This window comes from Barbus barbus, assembly GCF_936440315.1.
Source record: "Barbus barbus genome assembly, chromosome: 1".
In the NCBI taxonomy this organism is placed as follows: domain Eukaryota; kingdom Metazoa; phylum Chordata; class Actinopteri; order Cypriniformes; family Cyprinidae; genus Barbus; species Barbus barbus.
The window spans coordinates 39600933-39626826 of record NC_136729.1 but is presented as its reverse complement, the minus strand read 5'-3'; the positions used below and the strand labels follow the sequence as shown (position 1 = coordinate 39626826).

The 25894-nt window shown below is 37.1% G+C and overlaps 2 protein-coding genes across 4 annotated transcripts; both read right to left on the bottom strand.

The window, feature by feature from the left end:
* Positions 1–1005: 1005 nt before the first annotated feature.
* LOC306873831 (IST1 homolog) lies at positions 1006–7286 on the bottom strand. 3 transcript variants are annotated; one of them, XM_079423328.1, is made up of 10 exons: positions 7164–7286; positions 5841–5937; positions 5564–5744; positions 5390–5477; positions 5217–5300; positions 4359–4469; positions 4085–4270; positions 3877–3987; positions 2485–2533; positions 1006–2402 (listed from the first exon to the last, which is right to left on the bottom strand). In XM_079423328.1, the coding sequence occupies exons 2-10, from the start codon at positions 5926–5928 to the stop codon at positions 2236–2238; spliced, it is 1065 nt and encodes a 354-aa protein (XP_079279454.1). In that variant the 5' UTR covers positions 5929–5937; positions 7164–7286; the 3' UTR covers positions 1006–2235. The 3 variants fall into 3 exon arrangements, with proteins under 3 accessions (XP_079279454.1, XP_079279455.1, XP_079279456.1); XM_079423329.1 differs by lacking the exon at positions 2485–2533 and having other exon boundaries at positions 1008–2402; positions 3867–3987; XM_079423330.1 differs by lacking the exons at positions 2485–2533; positions 7164–7286 and having other exon boundaries at positions 1018–2402; positions 3822–3987; positions 5841–5935.
* Positions 7287–9992: 2706 nt separating this feature from the next.
* Positions 9993–25139, bottom strand: LOC306888665 (putative solute carrier family 22 member 31). Its single transcript, XM_079447093.1, has 9 exons — positions 24616–25139; positions 21438–21541; positions 20947–21101; positions 18253–18421; positions 17721–17866; positions 15902–16010; positions 13463–13677; positions 13093–13204; positions 9993–11203 (listed from the first exon to the last, which is right to left on the bottom strand). Exons 1-9 carry the CDS (start codon positions 25003–25005, stop codon positions 10771–10773), a joined length of 1833 nt encoding a protein of 610 aa, XP_079303219.1. The 5' UTR covers positions 25006–25139; the 3' UTR covers positions 9993–10770.
* Between the last annotated feature and the right edge of the window lie 755 nt (positions 25140–25894).

Genomic DNA, 25894 nt, shown 5'->3' with positions numbered 1-25894 from the left:
GCCACATTTGTTAGCAGCCACATGCAGACGCTCTCTGGCCTCTGAAATGTCCTCTGGCTCTGTGTGTTTATACTTCACAGAGGTGAGATCCTGAAGGGACGCTCCCTGTTCTCTGTGCACCTCATCCTCCCCTCCAAACCAGCGCTGGAGCTGTCCAAACTGCTCACTATCTAGCATGTGAATGAATCGCCAAAATGCTGGCTCAATGATGTGCATGCATTAAAGAAGTTTATGTGCCAAAATAACCCATGCCTCTCGCAATCCCTCAGATGAGAGTATTTGGTAAGGCTTGTGTGAAGAAATAATTATATTATACACACACACACACAAAATGACTTGCAATATATGTAATATAAATGTATTATTTTTTCCCAATCATGAGAGCTGTGCTGGTCAATTTTTTTTGTTGTACTTTGTTGACACTGACTGTCTAGCTTAATGCTATTGTGTATCACACTGAGCTTTTTCAACATTAAAATTGAAAGAGAAAAGTCTACACGTTTTGCATGGCATGCCTCACATTAAACTATGTTTAAAAGTTGTGAAGAATATGACAATTTCACTGAGAATCAACTCATCGGTTTTTTTTAGCGAGACATGTTCATATAGTTGCACAAATGGCAAAACACGTGCGATTTGGTTAATAAAACTTCAATTATTATTTTTATTTTAAACGTGCGATTTGCTTAATCTAAAAAAATCTAATCTAGTGTGAACAATACACGTTTTCAGAGATCTTGTTTTGTGGGAGGAATCTCGTTTGAGAACAGTATAAAGCGAGAGAAAAACATTAGTGATTATAATTAGTGTTACTTCCCCCTCTAGTGGTTATAACGTGTAAAAGCCAAATGTTTATTAAAAACATTATATTAAATAAAGTATTAATTTATGTATTCATGCTGTATTAACTAATGGAAAAACGTGATATAGAAGTTTAGCAAAGTTCATGTTGTGGTATCTTTTGTTTGAAGAAATTAAGATAACTCATTAAATGAATGAGAAGTATAAGTTATGAGCAAATAGACTTTATTACATGGCATCAGATATGTTTTCAATGCAAGCTATAGTCAGTATCAAACATACCTAAACACTGCCAGATTTGTATTTGGGTCATTTGAGAAGAGAAAACACATTAGTGTTATAAAATCAAGTAGAAAGCAGCCAAAACAACGCTCTCAAAACTTGAGACATTGACACTTTAAACAGTCAAACCTTACAACAAATAAGTCAATGATATGTATATATATGATTAAAACCCCCCACCAAAGAAAAGACTTAGCATGTAAATACTTATTCAAAAGTGGAGTTCATGGTAAAAGCTGTCAGGAAAATCACATTTCCCAGAGAAAGGTGTGGAACAGCAAGGCCACAGCTTGAGGTGGAAACTAAGGCAAATTCAGTCCAGAAACACACACAGACAGGACTAGAAACAGGAGTGTTACTAACTGTAGACAAAATACAAAGCCTTTCCTTTAGAGTCAAATTAAAATAGCTGACAGGAGTAACTACATTAACAGAAAAAATGTGGGATACAGAGACGACTCATTAAATGAGAGGCTGAAATAAAGCAACCTTTTCTTCAATTCTGCGCTCAGGTCACCAGAATCAAGCAAACTGTGGTGTTCACCAAACCATCCCATCTAAACACATTCTGTCAATAACAAAAAGCTGAGTCACTTCGCACAAACATTGTGATCCACTAACAATCCATGACATCATAAAGTCGTTTGCAGGTTCATAGTCATTCAAGAGTTCATTGCACAACTCTGGGTGTAAATAATAGCAACAGGTTATACCTGCTTTTTCTTAGAGGAGTCAGATTTGCTGGAGAAAAACTTAGACATTGTTTTTTAACAAATGACAAAATGATAATCTAATTATAATATAAATATTCAATAGACTTCTCAGGTGATCATACAAGGCGCAGAGATTATTACACTACAGATAATTAACTAGATTTAGCTGTCAGCAAGGCCCTCTAAGCAAAGTGCTCATTCAAAGAGTAGGCAGTTTGTCAACAGTTACGTGAAAGTCTAAAATGAGCGTATAAATTTCTGCCACTGCCATTCACAAGTGTCTATACAGCATCCGATCCTTCATTGTGTTAAGTAACAAGTATTATATTACACCTCCACCAGAAGACCTGTGAGTATGTGAATATGGACAGGGTACATTGAATTATTCTCGTGTGGCAGCTGAGACAGATGTTCTGACTCCCAGATGTGCTCTCTGTAATTAGGTCTTCTTCTTGAGCTCTTCAAAGCGCCGTGACAGGTCGTCAAAGTCAATGTCGTCTGATGTGTTGGCGTTCGCTCCGAAGGAGGAGGCTGGGAGTGTGTCAGGAACAGACGGAAGTTCAGGAAGGTTAGAGTTGTCATAGATCTGAGCAGACGGGCCTGGGCCTGGAGAGAAAACACAGCTTTTAGAAAGAAAAATATCATAATACAAGCGATAAAAAAAATCATATTAGGACATAGCACATACCTGGGATGACCTGGGAAGGATTAGAGGGTTTGACAGACAACTCATCGATCTTAAAAAACACATGAAAACATGTTAACATCTCATACATACATGGCAACTACTGTAAATAATACTGCTATACTGATACTGTGAAGGATTAGAATTATGAGACGTGCATTGTGAGTTAGAACAGAGCACCGTAATGAGTGAATGTAGTTAATGTGTGGAAAACCTGGGGTCTCATTTATAAAGGCACGCACAGAACAATCCTAAATGTTAAAGTATAACAATTCAAAATGTTCCTCCAAACAAATTCCATACACACAAAGAAATCAAAACACTTGTTAAATGCATCACTATATAAATTGCAGTTTACCTTAAAATTCAAGTGCAATATGAACAAGCAATATTAACTCCATCTACAGAACAGCCATAAATATCCCTATATGCCATGCATGCATTTTTATTTTTAGGAATTTATAGAATTTCGGGAAACTAAATACAATTAATGAATTAACTGCATTGACATAATGATAAAAAACAGCTGCTAATTTTCACATAATATTAACGCATATTGTGATTCTGTCTGTGTATCTTTACATTTATTAATCAGTGCTGGATTATTCTAATTAATGATTAATATGTGTACAAAAAAAAATCTATACACATGCTCTTCAATTGGCTTATGCGTAAAAATGCTTTTACCTCAGTTTTTGCCTTCATAAATTCAGAAATCCATAGAATTTAGGATTAAATTTGATCGTATTGTGCATTTTATAAATGAGGCCCCTGTTGTCAATATGGTTTGTCAACAGGTTTCCTGTTTCCATGCACAGCAGAGGATTTGTTGGGGTAAATGCTTCAAGGTGAATGTCACAAAAAGCAAAAGAAAAAATATTGCATTTTTGTATAAAGACAATGAAACATTTTGTGTGATAATATTTTCATGACAATTCATATTTTTTTTGCCTCATTTATAATAATAATAATATTAATAATATAATGTCTTACTGATCCAAACAAAATGCTTCAATTTCTTTATGCAAAATACTACTTTTTTCTTTTCATTTTGCCAGACATGTTCTTGACAACCCATATGAGATTTACCTTTTTAATATATATTTGTGTGTACATTTTCATATATAGCATATGTCTTAAATACTTAAAAGCACTTCCCCAAAAAATCCAAAAAGCCATACACTCGGTGCAAGAGAGATCAGAATGCAGTGTTTTGGATCCTTTGCAGCCCGTAGCACATGCCTGTGGAGGCTCCCTGTGTGAGATCAGAAGACGAACAACAGAGCAGGACTAACACAGCATGTGAACTGGAATAAACTACTCTTCCCTGCAAGGTGAACAGGTCTTCTCCATCTGTCTGGAAGGGTGGGAGGAGTGGTGATCACTTGCACTTACAGATTCATAGGTGGGTGGGCAGCTGGGTAGCTGTGGGGGCTGCCCTCCTCTCACTGGAGGTTGGAAGTTGTTAAAGCCATCATAGGTGCCAACAGGACCATTAAAGGGCTCCTGTAAGGGAAAAATTATTTTACATGGATCTCACAGCCAAACATACAGACTTTTTAGATTGGTCAAGTAAAATGAGTTAATCAGAGGTTGGTCTTACAGCTCCTTTGGGCGATGGGTAGTTGAAAGCTGTGGGCATAGGCATGGGCATTGGCATGGGCATGGGCATAGGCATGCCTACAGCGGGAGCTGTAAACCCTCCTCCACCTCCTCCGCCAGCTCCTGGCTTCTTGAAGTCGCTGTCCACATTAATCAGATCGGCCTCTTCACCCGGACACACCTCTGGCTGTGAATGATACAGATGAGGAAAGTTTAAAACAAATCCTGCTTGTAGAGATGAGGAAGATGGAGAGGAAGAGGAAATTGATTCCTACCCGAACCATGGCATCAGGTTCATAGGGAACGTTATAATTTTTGGCGATCTCAATGAGGTAACGCTCCACCAAAATCTTGGGAGGGGCTTCCACGCTCAGTTTGTGCATAAGCTACAGAAAAAAGGTGCAATATGAATTTACAACAGCTTAAAAGCAGATTTATAGAACCAACTCCTTACGCTTTTATAATATTCTGAATTTGGCTTGGCTCAATCAATGTTTACAGGGTCCATTCACATTAACGAAGAAAACTATAAATATAACAGTAACTATAATTTTAATTAATAATTGTTTGAATTCTAACTCTATAAGGATAGGGAAGTTCACACCACAACTATAACGATAACGACATAAAGAAATTACATCATTGGAATCCCTTTCAGAATGATTTTTTTTTCCAGCTGATTAATGATAAAAAAATATTGAATGCCTATCAGAATCCACCGGTGCATTTACAGCAGTAGATGACACACGCGCACACACATACACACAGAACACTACACGCATACACTACACCGACTGCTCAAAATCTGCAGACCAGCTATGATTTTCATCAACTAGCATCAACTCCTCTAGAAAGTGAATTGGTGCAAAAAATCATGGGCAAAAGTCATGTAGTTTATTCCAGCCATGAGAAAGTAACAGGACACCTCTCCTTATCAAGCAGTATGATTTGAGGTAGATCAGGTGTGCTGTTACATGCCAAATATCTAATAATTTCAGTTTTCAATTACTTAAAGGAGCTTTGAAAATGCACTAATCCAAGACTGAGCAATAGTTGTTATATTTGCCCAAGCACACAGTACCACGAGTTTAATTTTGTGCCCACCACCTCTAAACAAACATGTTTCATCATACCCTATCATTAACCGTTCCAATCTGGTTTGTCCTGCATAGCTTTCCATACTCTTTGCTGTATTTGGCACACAGCTGATCTGAAACCTGTGAAAGGAAGGAAAAAAAGACATGAATGATCCATACTATAACAATACCCCAGAAATAGATTAAAGACAGACACAAACAATACCCACAATCTTCAGTTCTGCCACTTCTGATTGCAATCTAGGGGCAGCCCAGATGAGTGTGGACACGGCTTCTTGTAGGCCAGGGTCCAGTTCTCTGAAAAGAGAACAGAAATATTAAAGAACATGGATGAAAAAATAAATAAAATCACTTTTAAAATAATAAAATAAAATGTTACTTACTTCATGGACTGTATTAAGCCAAAGCGGGTGAGCAGTAAATCACAGTATAACTCCAGGATCTCCATGGCCTCCACCAAATAATCCTCTCTGATGATGTGCTCGACTCTGATTCTCGCACGCTCATCTTTGCCGGCCGACAAGTAGTCTGCGATTTCCTTGCGAGCCTTCTGGGCTAATTCAGCTAATTCAGATCAAGCGAGTTCAATTCCGTTAAAACAACTCAACTTAGAACATCCAAAACTTTATAAATGTGCAACTTGTAGACAACCAAACTTACTTTTCTTCTTCTCAAGAAGTTTGAGGCGGTTTATGACCAGCCTGAGATTGACACGAAGTCTCTCGGATTTAAATCCTCCACCAAGCATGATGGAGCTCTGTGGAGAAATTTCAAGAGCCAAATATCAGGTAAAAGGAGCAGAAAAGACTCAAATTGAAGGCCACAACAGTGGACCAAGTATCTCACGTTATTAAAGCTAAAGCTCAAGCATATATGTGACCCTGGACCACAAAACCAGTCTTAAGTCGCTGGGGTATATTTGTAGCAATAGCCAAAAATACACTGTATGGGTCAAAATGATTGATTTTTATTTTATGCCAAAAATTATTAAGTACAGATCATGTAACATGAACATATTTTGTAAATTTCCTACCATAAATATATCAAAACATAATTTTTAATTAGTAATATGCATTGCTAAGAACTTCATTTGGACAACTTTAAAGGCGATTTTCTCAATATTTTGATTTTCTTGCACCCTCAGATTCCAGATTTTCAAATAGTTGCATCTCAGCCAAATGCTGCCCTATCATAACAAACCATTTATTCAGCTTTCAGATGATGTACAAATCTCAATTTCAAAAAATTGACCCTTATATATGGTTTTGTGGTCCAGGGTCACATATAGAGATTTGCTTTCGAGATACGCCTCCTGTTTGGTGAGTGACGTCACTTCCATATCATGACAGCTTTAAGAAACTTACTTTAGTTAGGTCTAACACCCAGGAACCCAAGAAACAGTGTGTATGAAAAGAGTAACGTTAGTCCCTTATGTCAAAAACAGTGGCAGTCCTATAGTATCTGATCAAATTACTCCGGTTCTGTACTTATAGCGTTGTACTGAATGATTAGTTCACCATGGTATCTACTTAGCTGTCCCAATAACTACAAAAAATACCATGGTACTTGTTCAAAAATCTAGCACTTTTTGTTGGGTACCCTCGTACTTATTTAGAAAAAGTGGATCCTTTGTTAATTCGATTCTCTTTCATAAGCGGCCTGATGACTCTGTTAGTGTCAGTCACAGCAAAACAAGAGTAAAATGACACAAAACAGACAAGCAGTCACTTGTTATCACTTATATAGATCGATTCAATGCATCTACACTGATCTCTACAGAACGTACACATTATATATACACCCGTTTTCGACTTGTCCCAAATCAGTCTGTTCAAACCAGGAAGAGACTCGCTTAGCGACTAGCGGAGCTAATTCACGAAAGTAAACAAAACCCTCTAGAACCTACAGATATTGACAAATTATCAACACGTCGTGGATATCACCCAAATACCTTACAAAACATATAATAAATATCATATTTACATGTCAGTTCCTCTTCAGACGCTGGGAAAGAGTCGGTTTCGATCAGAACGGTTGGGCGACTGCTGCTAATTTAGCATTCACTTCCGCATTGGACGTGACTTCATCCATGACGCCACACGTCACTAGGGCGGACAAATCACGTGTCTTTAATGATGTCATGTTTATAAGATCACATGACAAGATAGAAACACCTTAGCTCACTAGTCACTACCTTAAAATAGGGCAAATAATTTGTCAGGATAGACTGAAAACTATAGTGAAACAATACTGTACATTTTTTAAGTGTGAGAGCACTGTGAAGTGACATTCAGCCAAGTATGGTGACCCATACTCGGAATTCATGCTCTGCATTTAACCCATCCAACGTGCACACACACAGCAGTGAACACACACACTGTGAACACACACCCGGAGCAGTGGGCAGCCATGCTGCGGCGCCCGGGGAGCAGTTGGGGGTTCGGTGCCTTGCTCAAGGACATCTCAGTCGTGGTATTGAGGGTGGAGAGAGCGCTGGACATTCACTCCCCCCACCTACAATTCCTGCCGGAAGCTGAAGCATTGTAAATGTATTCATGTTTGTATGAAAAATTAAGACTTAAATCACATATTAGATCTTGATGAACAAAATATTTGAGTTGAAAATCTTCACTACAATGTGTAATTTGTTGAGAATAAAGGTCAATGAAATCCAAAAATCATCAACCCATTAAAGGCTGGAGTCAAATTCACACCAAACATCAAGGTACAATAAAGAAACAAATTACAGGGGGATCCAACATGCATGAATTTCATCACAGCAACTCATAATGTAAGTCAGCAGTGTGTGTGGCCCTCATGAGCCTGTATGTACTCCTGACTAATGTCTAGGCATGCTCCTGATGAGATGGCAGATTGGGGATCTCCTGACAGAACGTGATCAGAGCATCAGCAAGCTCCTGGACACTTGGTGGTTTTAGAAGCTCAAGTACAGAACTTCAAAACAGTAAAAACTAATATTTTAAAGAATGGTTAGAATGATCAGAAATTATTCTAATATGAACAACATGTCTTATTAATATTTCTTCATTTATTATCTTTATGTGGAATAAATTACATTTTTAAATGTATTCCAATAGAAAAAAGAAATAATATTTCACAATATCACAATATTGTATTTTTGATTGAATTAATGCAGCCTTGGTTGTACTGTTTTGTAATTTCTTATCTATAACTATCTATCTATATGTATGTATATATATATATATATATTTCTCCACCTGTTGAGGAGTAACTAGTTACATGTAACATTTAATTACATGCAATTTAATTACAAAATAAATGTAATTGTACCAGGTACTTATGAAAATGTTAATGATTATGAAGGTGTTACATCTGAATATTTTCACACACGTATAGATTTGATTGATTTCTTTCCAAAATTGCATTAACTGCTCTAAAATATGTGAAACCAATGTTTCAAGAGTTTAGGACACCGAATAGGACTCATGCTTATTCTATAACTGTTTTATTTCCTATTTGGGTTAATGTATAGGCTTTATTTTTTAAGCCTGACTGGGCTTTTTTCTAAGCCATAGTTAGATTTCAGTTTTTCCTGTCATAGCTACAAAGATTTGATTTCAAAACCAGCATCATAGCTATTAAACTATATCTTATGATTTTGAATCTGTATTTAACCTCAGAATGATCAAAGAATGATTTTGTGGTGGCTGTGCTTTAAAATTGGACTGAAAATATTGATTGGTTAATTGAAAATATAAGCATTTTTCTTATCTGACAACTTGCTTAAACCTGATAACTTTGACATATCTATTTAAGGAGAGGAAAGGGTAAGCATGGACACCTCACTGCTGCCATCATTTGGAGAAAGTGAGAAGCAGCTGTCATTAAAAGACACTTTACCGTAATACATACAAATGTAACTTAAAAAAAAAAAAAACGTAAGAAACTATATGATCTGAAAGATCCAAGCAGCAATGCAAATTGTAGTCCATTACAAAATGTAAAATTACATGACAAAAACAGTATTATTAAAATCATAATTTACACATTTTGGGTAATGTATTATGACTGCTTTTAGATTACTTTTGATTTGATCACTAGTCTCTTTTATCAGCTAGAAACAGGATTAATTTGTAAAATATTGATATATAATATCAAAAGTAAGAAAAAAAGGCATTGTTTATGTCAGGGTTTCTCAAACTGAGGTTTGTGAAGAACCTGTATGGGGTTCGTGACCTAATTAAAAGCTAATAGGCTACTTAATTGTAAAATTAAAGGGAAAAAAAAAAACTTTTACAGTTAAAACACTGAAAACAAAACACCTAAACACTAAAAAGAGATGAAATATTTTTATTTTATTTTTACAGGCATATTATTGTGATCATTAACTGATTATATCAGACAACTGTGAACATCATTAAACTTATAGTGAAATTATTTAAATATTAAGTCAAGGTTAGGTATTTCATATTTTCATCTAATGGGGTTCAGCCGAAAAAAAAAAAAAAAAAAAAAAAAAGTTTAGGAACCACTGCCATAATGCACACCCAATACACTATACAGCTGGAAAATATCTATAATGCAGTATGAAGGCTGCACCAAATTAATTCCCATATCTCTGACAAAGAGAAATGTGGTGGTAAACACTTTGTACAAGTAAGAACTGCACGTGACAAAGCATTCACAACCACACTGTCAGACTTTTCATTTCTATTATTAAACAGCAAACCCAAAGCATGCAAATGCAACAGCCTCTGGTACACCCAGTGTCCAAATTTGCTCACTTGTTAAATATTAGCTTCAGGATCAGACATACAAGGAGTACTACTTCAGCTTGGTTCAGTAAACAGTTTATTTCCATTTCAAACAAGTAATACAAATAGAAAAGCAAAAACAATGACAAGAACAGTTCCCCTGCTTTGTCAGGTTTGGTTCAGTTCTAGCTCAGCTTGACATGTGAAAAAACACAACTTGACATGTAGACAAAACAGCAGAAAGATAGGAATGTGACGCGACAAAACTTAACAAGGAGGAATTGAGATGAGCTACCATTCCACAGAAACAAATCACATTCTAACATTATAAAGAATAGACTTTTCCCTAGTGATTCTGATGTCATTGAGTGCTATTCATTCCACTCTGAGGAAACAAAACTATGATACTGAGTGGACATTTTAGCACCCTTCAGTGAATCACCAGTCGGTGAGGTTAAGTAGGCTTTTGTGGTTTAGTCACAGGACTACACTAATAAGAGGCATGAGATGCACCCGCTAAGTGGACAGGCGATGGCTCTCAGGTGACTATTACGATTACGATACTAAATCTTAAACTTCATTCAAACATGCAGGAGAGACATGATGTTCAAGCATATACACTATGGACAGAGTCTCCCAGCAACAACTGTGCATAGAGTTTGGATTCCTAAACAATACAAAATCAACGTACAAATCACAACAAACGGAAAACTTTACCATTCATCAGCCAAATACTCAACATACTCCACATTTTAAACACCAAGAAGACATCTTCCCTGGGAAAAGACGCAGTGACCAAATTGGCCATGCTATGAGATGAGGTCCTGCGTGTCAAAAACAGCTTTGGTGAAATGCTAGGACGATTCGTCATTGGCGTCTGGAGCAGTGCCATTACTGGCCAGTAGAGGCGCCTGTGGTGAAATAGAGATCTTGTATGGCAGAGCATCTTTGGGGAGCATCTTTTTGGTGGCAGTGACAAGGCGGGAGTAATTGTCCCGGTTGTACTCGAAGCTGTGAGGCTGCGTGCGCAGTAAGGGTGGGTTTTCCTGGTTCATGCGTGAGAGGAAGAGAGGAGGACGCCGTTGCCGCTCTCCATCTTTAAGTGAGTCTGGCAGCGGCTTGTGTTTGCTCTCTGGCAGCAGCATGATGCACAGGACTGAGAGAACGGCGAAGGAGGCAAAGATCACGTGATGCAGGAAATAGCCGGCGTTATTCTGCAGCTCCATTAGAGAGGAAGCAGCCATTCCCACGCAGCCTGCAGCCATGATCAGACCCAACGTGCCACCGCTGAGAGAGAGACACAGTTAACAACACTCAAACAGGAAACGCTCAACATGGAATAATTATGTTTTTTTAATTTTTTTTGACAGAAATCTCTTAGTTTATTTGATCAAACAAACAGTAGTGTGCAGGCGTGGCCTAATGGATAGAGAGTTGGACTTGTAACCCGAAGGTTGTGGGTTCGAGTCTCAGGTCCAGCAGGGATTGTAGGTGGGGGAGTGAATAACCAACACTCTCTCCACCCTCAATACCACGACTGAGGTGAGACCCTTGAGCAAGGCACTGAACCCCCAACTTCTTCGCGGGCTGCCCACTGCTCCGGGTGTATGTTCTCTACTGTGTGTACACTTGGATGGGTTAAATGCAGAGCACAAATTCCAAGTATGGGTCACCATACTTGGCCACACACCACTTCCCTTTTTTTTTTTTTTTTAAAAACAGTAATATTTTGAAATATTATTACAAAAAGTGTTATGATTTAAGTTTTTTTTATTTTAAAATTTTAAAATGTATTTTTTTTCCTGTGATGGTAAAGTGGAATTTTCAGCAGACTTTACTTCAGTTTTCAGTGTCACATGATCCTTCAGAAATCATTCCAATATGCAGATTTAGTGCTCAATTTTGATGTTAATTACTTAACCATTAATTATTAGTAATGGTTCTCATTATCATCAATGTTAAAAACAGTTTTTGGTGCCCTTTATTTTTTCAGAAATGTGAGACATTTTTTCAGGACTCTTTGATGAAAGTTAAAAAGAATATTTATTTGAAATAGAAGCCAACAGTGATGATAATAATAAATGTTTATTGAACACCAAATCAGCCTATTAGAATGACTTCTGAAGAATCATGAGACACTGAAGACTGGAGTGTGGCTTCTGAATATTTAGCTTTGCCATCACAGGAATAAACTGCATTTTTAAATATTCTAAAATAAAATAAAAAATAATATAATGTAATAATTTCACAATATTACTGTTTTTTGCTGTCATTTTGATCAAATAATTGCAGCATAATATTTTCAAAAACAAACAAAAATACCTTTATCTGTTCTTTTGAAATTTTGATTACCAGTGCAGGTTTTATTTTTTTGTACTGTTAGTAACCTGCGAATCTATTCTCTGTAACGGTTTACTTGTTTTGTCATATTTGTTTAGTGTTGTTTTGTTATTAAGCTGCAGTTTAATGGTGACCTGCCACAGGACTCTTGAACATCTATTTTTAATACAGTATGGAGTTTACACGCAAAATTAATTTTTATACATCAGATATGATTTGCCAAGCTGCATTCGAAGCTTGAGAACTACATTGCTTGGTGGAAGATTAATAATGTTTATTTTATGAAACCTCATAAACCCAGTTTCAGTGTTTTACCAGGTAAGCTTGAGTTTAGTTTGAGCAAACTCTGGTTTTTTCGAGTTCAAGACGTTGGATTGGTTTTTATTTGGTTGTTTATCATCATGGTAACTTATGCTAAATGCCTAACCTGCCCTGGAGCAGGTCTTATTCCGGGTAAGAGACTGCAAACCAAAACTAAATTATATACATTATATCATTAACGCATTACACTTAAGCGATTATATTTTGACAATTAATATTCAACTTAATTTAAATGAATATATAATGCATACATTAATACAAGCTTTAGAATATATAAAGCTTTTAAAATTGCCAAAATGTCATGTTATTTTAAGCTCTTTTTGAACCCATGTAATTATGTAAATTCTCTTGCGTTGCACACGAGAACTTTGCAAACCAAATCTCAGTTGGGTTGGAGTTTTTGGTTTTGTCAACTCCAGACCTACTCTGAAACTCAAGAGTTTGTTCAACTAGCTTTGTGTAACATGCCACAGATGTATGTAGTAACTGTTTTATAGAGTGGAGATTGAGATTACCGGACAACAGTTGGCATGACTTCACTGCCAAAGAAAACACTGAGCATGGCCAAAGCCTGAGACGAGAGGAGACCCACTACAGACAGTACCAGAACAAACCCTCCATGCAGGTCTGAAAGAAGACGGCAGAGACAGAGTCAGTAAAACAAAAACTAACCAAAAATCATAGGACAGACTGAAACGCAGCTCTGCATAAGATCCAAAGGCTTTCCAAATTTTCATGCTTGCCGTGAAGCATTCTGTGATTGCCTTTTCAATAAAGCATGCATGCCATATTTTCTTTGATTCTGAGTTATAAAGGCAGTCTAGGTTCACTACCTAACTTCTGGAACAGCACATGTCTTTGTGCAACGCTTGAAGAGGAGCTTACATTGCGTGAGGGCCAGCAGCAGCAGTGAAGACAGACCCGTGACAATGGCTGCCAGCAGCAACATCCCCCTGCGGCCAAAGCGGTCCACAGACACACACAAGAAGATGCAGGCCAGAGCTCCAGTCAACACACGCAGAAAATAGCTGAAGTAGAAGTGTGGCGAGTAGATATGCAGGTTACGCGTAAAGCAGTACTGGATTCCTGTGCCAATGAAGCTGTGGGACCACAAGGAGAACATTTTTACTTGAATCAAAATTAAATAACACTTTACAATAAGGTTCCATTACTTAACTTTGGTTCATATGCATTAACTGACAATGAGAAATACATTTCTAATTGTATTTATTCATCTTTTTTGATGTTAGATAATAAAAATAACAGTTTACTTTTAGTTCATTTTATCTCAGGTCCACAATGTATTAGTAAATGCTGAAATTAAATTCAAATAAGACTTATAAATGTGTCTACAAAATAAAATCTAATACATAAAATTGAATGCAGGATTGTGCTTATTTATTGTTAGAAGTATACCCATTTGCATAGGATTTGTATAAAATGCAAGATCAAAATGAGCATTTCCCAAATAACAGAATGCTGAAAATGTGCTTGGATGATGCACTATATTTTTGAAGTGTTCATGCTTTTTAGGTTAATATTCTGCCCACAAAATGGAGGAGTTTGTGCCGATTCACTTATTTCCAATTGTTTAAAAACAGTGATGAATGTTGGGTCTAGATTTCCACAGCGTTTTTTTAATATTACATACAGTGCCCTCCAAAAGTATTGGAACAGTAAAAACAAAATTGCTCTGTTTGCTGTGGAGTCAAAGCATTTGCAAATATGATTAAAAGATGAATATGAGACAAAACTACAGAATGTCACATTTTATTATTGGATGATTCAACACATAGATGTTTTACCAGCTAAGAAGTTCAGCACTTTTAGAGTTTCATCCCTCTATCTGATGTGAGCATAAGTATTGGAACAGGTCTTTCTAAGTGATCAGCTGTGTCCTGTTGCATTAATTCTTCAGATATTAAAAGCAGGGAATGTGTCATATCAGTTATATCCATTACTTCTGTATTCTGAATGTTGCATTCGATGATGACACACACAAACCAGGATGAAGACGAGGGAGCTGACTTTGAGAGAAAAGCAAGTGATTTGGATGCTAAAAGAAAAGAGTAAGTCAATTATAGCTATGGCAAAAACAAAGGGCATGGAGAAATCAAGAGTTTGGAAACCTCCAGTGACACCAACAACCAACAACGACCTGATCGGCTGAGAAAACAAGTAGTTGATGACAGACAAATCAAAAAAGTTGTGAAAATGAATCCTAAAAGACGTGTCTGTAAAATCACCATAATAATAACACCAGAAAGCTGGGGTGATGCTCTGACAATCTACTGTCCTCAGGAGACGCTGACACAGAATTACAGATGCTACACAGCAAGATGCAAACCTCTGACCAGCACCAAAAATAGAAAGGCAAGATTAGAGTTTGCAAAAAAGCACAAAGGTGAGCCAGAAGAGTTTTGGAACTGTGTTTTTAGACAGACTTAGACAAAGATGAGCCTTTATCTAAGTGATGGGAAAGCAAAAATGTGGAGGAAAAAAAGTGAACTGCAATGATCCCAAGCATACAGCCTCATCTGTAAAGCATGGTGGAGGTGGTGTCATGGCATGGGCATGCATGGCTGCCTCTGGAACAGGCCCTCTCAACTTTACTGATGGCTTAATGTATGATGACAGTAGCAGAATGAATTTGGAAGGGTACAAAACCATCTTGCCTACCAATATTCAAGAAAATGCCACCAGATTCATTGGGAAGTGCTTCATGTTGCATCAAGACAATGACCCAAAACACCCTGCCAGTTCAGTCAAGAAATTTATAAGCCCAAGTCAATCTCCAGATTTAAATTGATTGAACATGAATTGAACATGAATTTCACCAGCTGAAGAGGAGAGTAAAGGCAGAAACTCCCCAAAACAAGCAACAATTGGAAATGGCTGCATTAAAGGCTGGGAAAAGCATTTCAAAGGATGAGAGCAAGAGTCTGGTGATGTCTATGGGTCACAGACTCACTGCTGTGATTGTGCGCAAGGGATCTGCAACTAAATAATAGCTTTTAATCTTTTATATCTGCCTTATGTTCAACTGTCCCAGTACTTATGCTCACATCAATGAGTGGGATGAATTCTAAAAGTGCTGTTCTTTTTTTGTGTAAAACATCTATGTGTGGAAACGGCTAATAATAAAATGTGACATTCTGTAGTTTTGTCTCATATTCATCTTTTAATCATATTTGGAAATGTCTTGACACCACAGCCAAAAGAGCAATTTTGTCTTTACTGTTCCAATACTTATACTGTACTGCACTTAAATGTGTAATAGAAGTTTGTGATTGGCTTGCAGCCACATTTTCTAGTGTAACTTACAGAGTGAAGCCCAAGATGAGGCAGTTCTTCCAGATGACTCTGGTGTGACGCAACTCTACAACATGATGATACTCTGGCTGGATGTCTTCAGGGAATGCCTCATCTATCTCTACAGAAAAAAGACAGAGAGAATGTAAAGTAGCGGGTTAAAGAGTGAAGAGTTGGTAGAATTCTAACAGGCTTTTTCAGGAACACATGACCAGCACATTCCAAACGAAACATTCTCTGGGAGGGATGGGCTCAATTCCTTCAGATTAAACACCCTAAAGGGCTCTATTCACTATCCATGATGGGCCTTGATTTGCTGTAATGTAATTCAGCCAGTGAGTTGGGATATCATTACTGCATGAAGAAGAAAAAAAAAATTCACAGGAAAAACAGCAGTCTTGTCACGGGACCAACGCTACCCTCATGTGCTAGATGCTTCCTTTCATTTGATCCTGTGTAAAGTATAATTACACCATGACAGCTCTACTGATTGATTAGACAGTGTCGCATTAGCTAAGCCATGAATATCTCTGACCATCTCTCAAATGCCACCCTCAGGCCATGGGTCCTCAAAACTACATTCTGGTGATGAAGCTGCATTGATTTTGGGAAGTCATTTTCCATGAAGTCCGCATGCAAACTTCAGATTTATTTTTAAGTCATTATTATAAGGCGTTTTAATTTGAACATGACTCATTTGGCCAGACAAATGCTCAAAAAGGTGTGTATCTATATGTGGTCTACTCTATGGGTCTGTCCCTGGGAACTCAAAGTAAATAAAGTTTTGCATAAACATTATCATGTTGTAAGAGTGTACCATCACATAATCAAAAGTTCTGTATACACTTGTGGTCCTCATGTCCACTTGAACACTTAGGCCTAGTAGAGGAAATACTTAAGTAGACAAGTTGTTAGGCTGCATTAATTAGGTCAACCAGAACCAGGAACACTTTCCATAACACCGGATGTACTTGTTACATCGTAAGAAGAATCTACGCTAATATTAGTCTGTTTCTTTGTTATTCCGAGATCACCATAGCCACCCGATCCAGTCCGTATCCAGATCAAATGGTGGATCAGTACCTACAGACGACCTCTACAGCCCTGAACGTCAGTGGAGATCAGGACACCTAGATGAGCCCCAGAGACAGATCCCCAGTGAAGACCTTGTCACCTAGGTGGCCATCGGGACAAGACCTCGGGAACCAGATGAACCAGTCCTCAGCCCAAACTGACTTTGCTGCAGTTGGAATTGAACTGCTGGTTTGTCTGACCAGAGGGGAACTGGCCCCCCGACTGAGCCTGGCTTCTCCCAAGATTTTTTTCTCCATTCTGTCACCGATGGAGTTTTGGTTCCTTGCCACTGTCGCCTCTGGCTTGCTTAGTTGGGGACACTTAATTTCCAGCGATATCGTCGACTTGATTGCACAGATACTATTAGAACTGAACCGAGCAGGACGATGACATCATTGAATCCAATAATGAAATGCCTTTAACTGAAAATTGAGTGTTTAATCCTGTCATTTTACATTATTGACACTATTTTCCTATTGGAAAGTTGCTTTGATACAATCTGTATTATAAAAGCGCTATATAAATAAAGGTGACTTGACTTGACAAGTGGCCAAGTGCAAAGACCGCAAGTGTGGGTTTTAGGACAGGCCCACTGAATCTTGGGCTACGTATATACTGTATACAAGAGAACATTTAAAATGTATTTCTATTTAAAACCCACACAACATGAGATTATAAATTTGGTTTTTGACATTTTTTGTAAATAATAAAAACTATTACTGATTAAAGCACTTAGATCAGTAGCTGAGATTTTTACCTGACAGCAGTGTTTCAGCAGGGTAGAGCTCATCGCTAACACACATGCCATTTCGTGCTGAAAAAGACTGGAGACACTTCTTAGCTTGAGGAATCTGAGATGTGGCCATGAGCCAACGAGGAGATTCTGGGAACACTGAAGCACAGCTGTTGACACACACACACACACACGTTACTAACAATCATGTTATTAGAGGTGTTTGGTCTTAAATTATTCATCTGTCTTAATGTTGGTAATCCAATGAGCTTGATGTAAATATTATAATGGCTGTTGGAGTGAAAGAACAATACACTAAATGTTCTGTAAAGGCTTACTCATAAGGGAAGAATAATTTGATCATACGGTGCACCGTAACCTGAACTCAGCAGCTATCCAGCGGATCTAATGGTCATTACAAATAATTAAAAATGATGAGCATAGTACCGAATCATTTTCAGCCAAATCTTTGTAGTGAACTGAAACGTGTGCAAAGGATTGTGGGTGATTGAAGGACAAGAAGAATACACTTGTTGACAGCATTTATCTGGCTCACCACCAATAGGAGAGTAGCAGCAGCAGGGGCAGTGTGGAAACAGCCTGAAGGACAGGCCAATCACGGCAAAGCACGGCTAGCCCTGGCAACAAAAGCTCTGCAAACAAGGCAAAGAAGCCACTGACCATGGACACCATAAGTCTGTGAGGCGGGTCACACCATTCCAGTCCTGAACCATGCAGAAAAACCAAAGAAGAATAATGAGATAGACTGAAAATTAATGTATGAATTTGGCATGTCAAGGGAAGTATTAAAGAGAATTATTGGTGAGAGTGACCTTAACTCTAGAAAAAAGTCAGTTTTTTCCTAGAGACTCCTACATAACAGGAAGTCCCCGTGTCCTCTATCTAATTACTGTTCCTAAAGTCTTGCTGCACAACAGACCAATGAAACTACTCACTCTTTCGAAATTATCCATCTCGGATAATAAAATATTTTAAAACAAATTTAGGAAGAACATTCACAAACACACCCCCCCCCCCCCCCCCCCCCCAAGTTTGGATACATTTGACTGAATTATCATTCTTATGATCTTAAATATTTCGAAATAACAGTTAACAAATATCAATTGTGAACTTATATATTACTGGAATAATAAGGATTTTTTAAGTTGTTGAAAAAAGTCTCATGTTCAAAAAATATTTTATTTGATTAAAATACAGTGGAAACAGCAATATTGTGAAATATTAAAATTTTAAATAACAGTTTTAAAATATAAATTATTCCTGCAAAGCTGAATTAACAGCCATTACTCCAGTCTTCAGTCTCACACGATCCTCCAGAAATCATTCTGATTTGGTGCTCAAGTATTATCATTTATTATTGGTGCTCAATTATTGATAATGGTTCTTATTATTATCAATGTTGAAAACTGTTTTTGCTGCTTAAAATATTTGTAGAAACCATGATAATTTTAATTCTTGATGGATAGAAAGTTTAATAAACAGCATTTATTGGCATTTACATAAATATCTTTAGTCACTTCTGACTTTTTGGTGTATCACAATTTCCACAAAAATATTAAGCAACAAACTTGTGTTCAACATTGATAATAATAAGAAATGTTTCTTAAGCAGCAAATCAGCTTAATTAGAATAATTTCTGAAGGCTCATGTTACACTGAAGACTTTAATAATAGCTGCTGAAATTTCAGCTTTGCATCACAGAAATAAATTACAATATAAAATATATTAAAACAGAAAACAGCTCTTTTAAACTGTAATAATATTTCACAATATTACTGGTTTTACTGTATTTTTGATCAAATAAATGTAGCCTTGGTGAGCATTTTTGCCAGTAGTTTACACATTTCTTTATTAAAACTAAATAAAGTGAAGGAAAAACATCAAGTGGCCAGTATACATGGAAACTCTTTCAACACTTGTATTCTAAACTGTGAACAATAGTAATGATATAGAATGAATAGGTCATTTCACTGGTTGTGTATATAAGCAGAAAAGATTGTGTACGTGCCTGTGTTTACATCCAGTTTCCTCTAGTTCCTCATTACACCCAGTACCACCCACACTTTCCCCCCAAGAGCACACTAAAGGGGCTTGCGTGTTGGAAAGAGCACTCTGGCTAACAGTCAACACGCACATAAACCCTCATGTAACAATCACAGGATGTGTGGGACAAAAACGCGGACCTCTTCACAATGGAAAGAACAGAAAATAGATCTTGTCCGTTCTTCAGAACACCTCAGGTCTACCCTCTCACTTGTGCAATGATAAGAAAAAAAAACAGAAAAAAGGGACAGTAGACAAAACACCCTGAACTTTCCTCAATTGATTACACAGAAAGTGATGTAACCAAGAGAGTTCTAAGGTTTTGAACAGCCTGTTCGTGAGATCTAAATGGAATGCTGTCCACTGCTGTTCCGGTCAACCGCTTCACCCCTCCTCTGCAGATGGAGAAACCCCATGCAGCATTCCAGAAAGCCTCCTGTTGCTATTCGAAACCAACATTAAGCAATAACAAAGACACTCCTTATCAAAAGTGCACTATTGAGCAAGTCTGAAGGGTCAATCTCGCAAAAACTTACAGGAACATGATTATATCATATAAACAGACACACACACTACAGTCAATTAATATTTATACTGGCCACATTTTAGAATAACAGTTTCAAAATAGTATACTGGACAATTGTTGGCAGCTTTTCTTTCACTTTATTTAGTTTAATAATGAAATGAGCATGTATGGACATTTTAAATTTGGCTACCGTTATTTCAAAATATTCAAGATATTAAGATAAATAAATTCAGTCAAATGTATCCAAACTTTGGGTGATAGTGTGTGTTTGTAAATAATGTAACAACATTAAAAAACAAAACAAAAAAAACACATACATATACATATGATCTATTGTGCTGAAGTATTAACAGTTGGACCGAGGACATGAGGACTATCTGCTGTGTTGGGGATTGTAGGAAGAGACTGAGTTTTTTATAACCTTAAGGTGGTTCAAAAACTTCTATGGGTTCTGGGTTCAATAACTTGTGTACTTAGAGAATCTGTAATATTCCTTTAAAAGCTAACCTTTTCCTAGAGTGACAAATCTATTCAGTGTTCCTAGCAAAACATGTATCTTACAAAACCACTTGTGCATATATAGCAGACATCCTTTTGCGTCTTATCACAATCTTATCAGTTGCATACTTAAAAAGAGGTCAAATGATGGAGTGTACTTGCGTGCAATATAAGATGACAAAAACACTCCAGCTAATGTTGAGCCTTGGCAGAGTCGAAGAAATGGGAACACAGAAGGTCTGTTAGAGAGACAAGCCATGATTCCCAGCAAGCCAGAGAGAACCACTGACAGCAGCAGAGCACACCGACGACCCAACCTGAGACAACACACAAACACACAGAACATCAGCATGTCTGACATGCTCAAACAAGAACGGTGCATAACATCTATCTGAAATGATCAAAACAACAATTTAAAAAGATTACATTTGTCAAACGTTAGTGGAAAGTTACAGTTATTCTGCTATGACACCTGTGAACTTGAGAGCTGACTTTATTGCAAAAACTTTCTAGCATCATTCATTAGCAGAAGTCACTCGGTCTGATATTTTGCATCTAATGCAATGAAGCTTGTGCATTAACTAAAAACATTTTGATCACATTTAGAAAACAATTAATGTAATACAGACTAATAATAATTTAGGGAAACTCACCAGTCACATATAGTGCCAAGGAGTATATAGCCCAGGGTCCAGCCGGTCATAAAACATATGTGTTGGAGTGGTATCTTCCAGTAGTCGGCACACACTAAGTCCCACTGTCAGCAAGTAGAGGAAAGAGAGACACTTCAGTCAGACTGTCTTATAAAAATAATTCTAGGACAAACCACTGCAAACTGGCATGACCTGTTTTTCCCCAGCTGTTTTGTTGCTCATTCAAGGTTGTTTTCCAGCCCAGGATGCTCTACCAGGTTAAATTCAGCTGATCTATAATGACTATAAACAACCGGCACTTAAAAACTAAAAACCATGTAAAACCAGCTATACCTATTTGAGTTGGATATTACAGTAGGGTAATCTACAGTAAAGAGTCTAAAATTATGTTTCAGTCTTTCAAAGTGCATACCATCATGTATCACTAAAATTGAAATCAATTAAATATATAGATGCTTTTATACAAAACAGAAATCGGAGGTAGGCCGAGGATGCGTAAATGCGGCTTTCTCTCCTATTATATAATCAACATCTATTATTACATTACAGCTAATGTGAAGCCATGCTACTCTACTTTTACAATCTTTCTCTACCTCGTTCTGCTTTCAAATGGATCTTCCTAAAAAAATTCCACACGAAAAGCTTTTTTTTTTCCCTAAACATGGAAAAGGAAACATATTGCTAGTCAAGGTCACACAAAAAGCTCCAGCTATACACTTCCTGTGGAACAGGAGCCCAACAAGGACTTATTCACCACTGTTCCCTGGGCTTTTAATGATGGGGACAGGGATCACAGCATTTTTTAATCCTTGTACAAATATTATATGATCTCATGACTTCACTGTAATGTAAATCACAATATTCTTAACCATATGGTTGGTCAACACTAACAAAAAGAAACAAGCTGTTCTTTCGAACACATGTGACCCTGAACCACAAAACCAGTCATAAGTAGCACGGGTATATTTGTAGTAAATAACAAAAAAATACATTGTATGAGTCAAGATTATATTTGAAAATATGGAATCTGAGGGTGCAAAAAATAAATAAATAAATAAATATTGAGAAAATCGTCTTTAAAGTTGTCCAAATGAAGTTCTTAGCAATGCATATTACTAATCAAAAGTTAAGTTTTGATATAGTTACAAAATAAATTTACAGAATATCTTTACTTAATGTCCTAATGATTTTTGGCATAAAGAAAAATCGAAAATCTTCACCCATACAATAATTTTTTGCTATTGCTCCAAATATACTAGGGATGTAACGGTATGAAAATTTCTCATCACGATTATAGTGACCAAAATTATCACGGTTATCAGTATTATCACGATATTGTTAAAATGTGCTGGAGATGTTCAAAAAGTACCGAAACATAAATCACTTCACCAAGTTTCATACTTAAAAATCAACAAACAGCAAATAAAATGACTTTTTGTTTGCATAATCACTAAAACAATAACATTACCAATGAGGTCTGGATTTTAAATGACAACTTGACTGACACCAGTTTAATAGCATGTTCAAATAAATAATGTAAATGTTCAAATAAAGCTTTGAAAAAGTTTAACATAAAGGTAGACCACACATTTCAGCCTTTAAAGAAAAGGGTTAAATTAAAATGATAATTAATAAATGATTATATGTATTTTACCTGCTCCATAAATAATTCTATATAGCTTATCTGAATTGTTTAAATGTACATAAGTTTGTTTTTCATCAACCGGTTAAAATTTACAGCAGGTCATGCAAATTTGGTCAATTTTTTGGCCAGACAGAAACTGCACACAGACTGAATGTAAATAAGTGTCTGTAAATCCACTCTCTGGCAGCAGGTGGCGCTTTATACGGAAAAGCTGAATTACAGCTGATTCCTGTGAACTCCGCGAACACTTCCTTTAGGTATTACATGGAGCAAAGATGAGAACAAAATGCCATCAAATCGTTTCTGAAGACAGTCTGAACCTTCAGAGGTACATTCATATAATTAATTCATTGATATATTAATTTGTATAATTCCCTTAGCACTCTTTTAAAACCTCCCAGCTTTTCCGCCCTATTTTCACTCAGAATGAAACTACTGTGCTGCTGTGCGCACGTGAGACTGTTACTGAAAACTCTGCTTTATGCCGGACAGTATTTATTTATCGCGAGTTGTTTAAATCACGGTAATCGAATACGGTTTTAATGATAATTAAAATATGAAACGGTAATACTAACCGCGGGGAATTTTATCATGATTTATCGTCAAACCGGTAATCGTTACATCCCTAAAATATACCCATGCAACTTTGGACTGGTTTTGTGGTCCAGGGTCACATATGGCAGCCTTTTATCTGTACCCTTCTGATACATGGATTATTACTAGACCATGATGGTCACAGATAATTTAGATTGATCATCAACCTAGCAGTTTTTATATTAAATATAATATTTATTTAGATTTTGGAGGGTTGTGGAAGCACACACATTTACCTAGCTATCAAAATAGGGACAATTATTATTATTTAACAATTAGTTTTTGCTTGTTTTGATTCGATGCAAAAGCCTAACCAGGTGCCTGTTCCATAAAACAAGTTTACCAAATAAGCCAGGCTTATTTTAGATAGTCTGACTTAATTTGAACCAACTCAAAAGACAATAAGTCAGACTAACTGAAATAAACCTGGCTTATCTGGTAAACTTGTTTTGAGAAACAGGCCCCAGGGACGAGAGCTGCAAACTAGCTTTATGCTATATGCCCTGTGTGTAACAATGCCTAGTGTACTGTCCCTGTTAAATAAACAAAAACAAAAAAACAAAAAAAAAATTTTTATACAGCAAGTTATAAATTCTATAATCTAACCCACATCACTAACAGAAAATATATATATTTTTACCATTTATATATATATATATATATTTTTAACAAATGATGACGTAGTTTTGGGGGATTTTGTCAGGTTTGTCTCACTTCAAACAGTAGTCACTCAAACACAGTATTAAGATTTTACCAGGGCTCTACCACCTGTGTCACTTTTTGCATACTTGCCTAAAATTAAAAGTCTATAAATTAATAATCATACCAAATCATGCATAAAACGTGAAAACAGCGTATAATAACACACTCGACTCGACTATTTGAAACGCATCTACTACAAAGCATGTCATTCTTGCGTTGCTCTGATAGCATACTAACCTCGGTCACTAAATTGTTCTGGAGTCCCGCAGGTTTGCCGTACTCCCATCCTCTAGTGCACTGCACCACGGCCCTCGGCACGCTCTCCGTGTAGTTGCTTATATTCACAGGGTACTTGTAAACTTCGCAGTGACTGAACCCAGACCCCTTCAGCCACGGGATGGTGAGGTTGAGGGACGCTTGCCTGGAGAGGTTTCCGAGGACAGAAGACGGAGGTAGTAACGCCAGGTCAGGTTTGCAGTGGTAAGTCTCGGGAATGAGCGTGAAGAAAACATCGCTGAAGAGATTCAAAGATACCGCAAAGTTTGGAAACCAGCTGAAAAGCGTTATGATCCTGTTGTATCGTCCATATCCACCAATCTGAGGGTAGATTTTCGTTTCAAACTCCATAACTAGAGCCCTTATCGACGGAAACAGCTGTTTCTCACAGACATTGCTGAGGAATGAATTAACGGGGGGTCGTCCACATAGACTGACTGATGGCCAAGTAACGAGAGGGTGCTCGCTGCAGAGCCAAATGGGTAATGGGTGGAGATACACCCTAACCCTACCCCTTACCCTATCGCTAAACATAACTCCACCCATTAGTTCACACAGAGGTGGAGCTGGAGGGAAGTTCGATTCATTTGAGCCAATCGGTTCATTCGGACGATTCATGCGAATCAAGCGGTTCATGAATCTGATTCACTGATTCTTTTGAGTTATCGCTCAAATGTGTTCTTAGAAAGCCACGCGCAATGTTATTTTAGTAGGGAAATGCTGTTTATCACTAAAACATTTGCGGCAAATGTTATGTTGTTTACGACATTGTTATCAAAAATATGAATACTATTAATTATTAATAATGTTAGCGAAATATTCTCTGTTTTCACACACCACCGTTTTACTCACTTATTTAGAAACCTTTTGAACGAATCAACAAAAAAAAACATCGATTCAAAAGGATCACGAATCAGAGAGTTTTGTTAAATCCAGACGCTGATCTAACAAGGGCTTTTCAGTTTCACAGTTATAAGCTTTTCACACTTAATAGTTAACCCCTGGGTCATCCTAAACCCTGGTTAAAGGGAATCCTGGGTTTTCACACTGTATGCTTTTCACACATGAAATAATGAACCCTGAATCATTCTAAACCCCAGGTAAAAGGAATCAAGGGGCCATCCTGGGTTACATTTCACATTGTTTATAACTTACCCGGGGTTAATAAGTAATTCTGGGTATTCATAAGCTGAATATACAGTGGAGATCGATTTTATCCATTTATCAAATCAACTTGATT

Bases quoted from the DNA above. Each gene is read 5' to 3' on its own strand.
- LOC306888665 (XM_079447093.1), bottom strand. From the start codon at position 25,005: ATGGAGTTTGAAACGAAAATCTACCCTCAGATTGGTGGATATGGACGA. The intron at 16,011-17,720 runs GTAAAAATCTCA...TTTTTTCTGTAG, and splicing joins TGCTGAAACACTGCTGTCAG to AGATAGATGAGGCATTCCCT. The intron at 11,204-13,092 runs GTAATCTCAATC...TCTCTCTCTCAG, and splicing joins GTCATGCCAACTGTTGTCCG to CGGTGGCACGTTGGGTCTGA.
- LOC306873831 (XM_079423330.1), bottom strand. From the start codon at position 5,928: ATGCTTGGTGGAGGATTTAAATCCGAGAGACTTCGTGTCAATCTCAGG. The intron at 5,301-5,389 runs GTGGGTATTGTT...TTCCTTTCACAG, and splicing joins AAGTGGCAGAACTGAAGATT to GTTTCAGATCAGCTGTGTGC. The intron at 4,271-4,358 runs GTAGGAATCAAT...TATCATTCACAG, and splicing joins AACCTGATGCCATGGTTCGG to CCAGAGGTGTGTCCGGGTGA.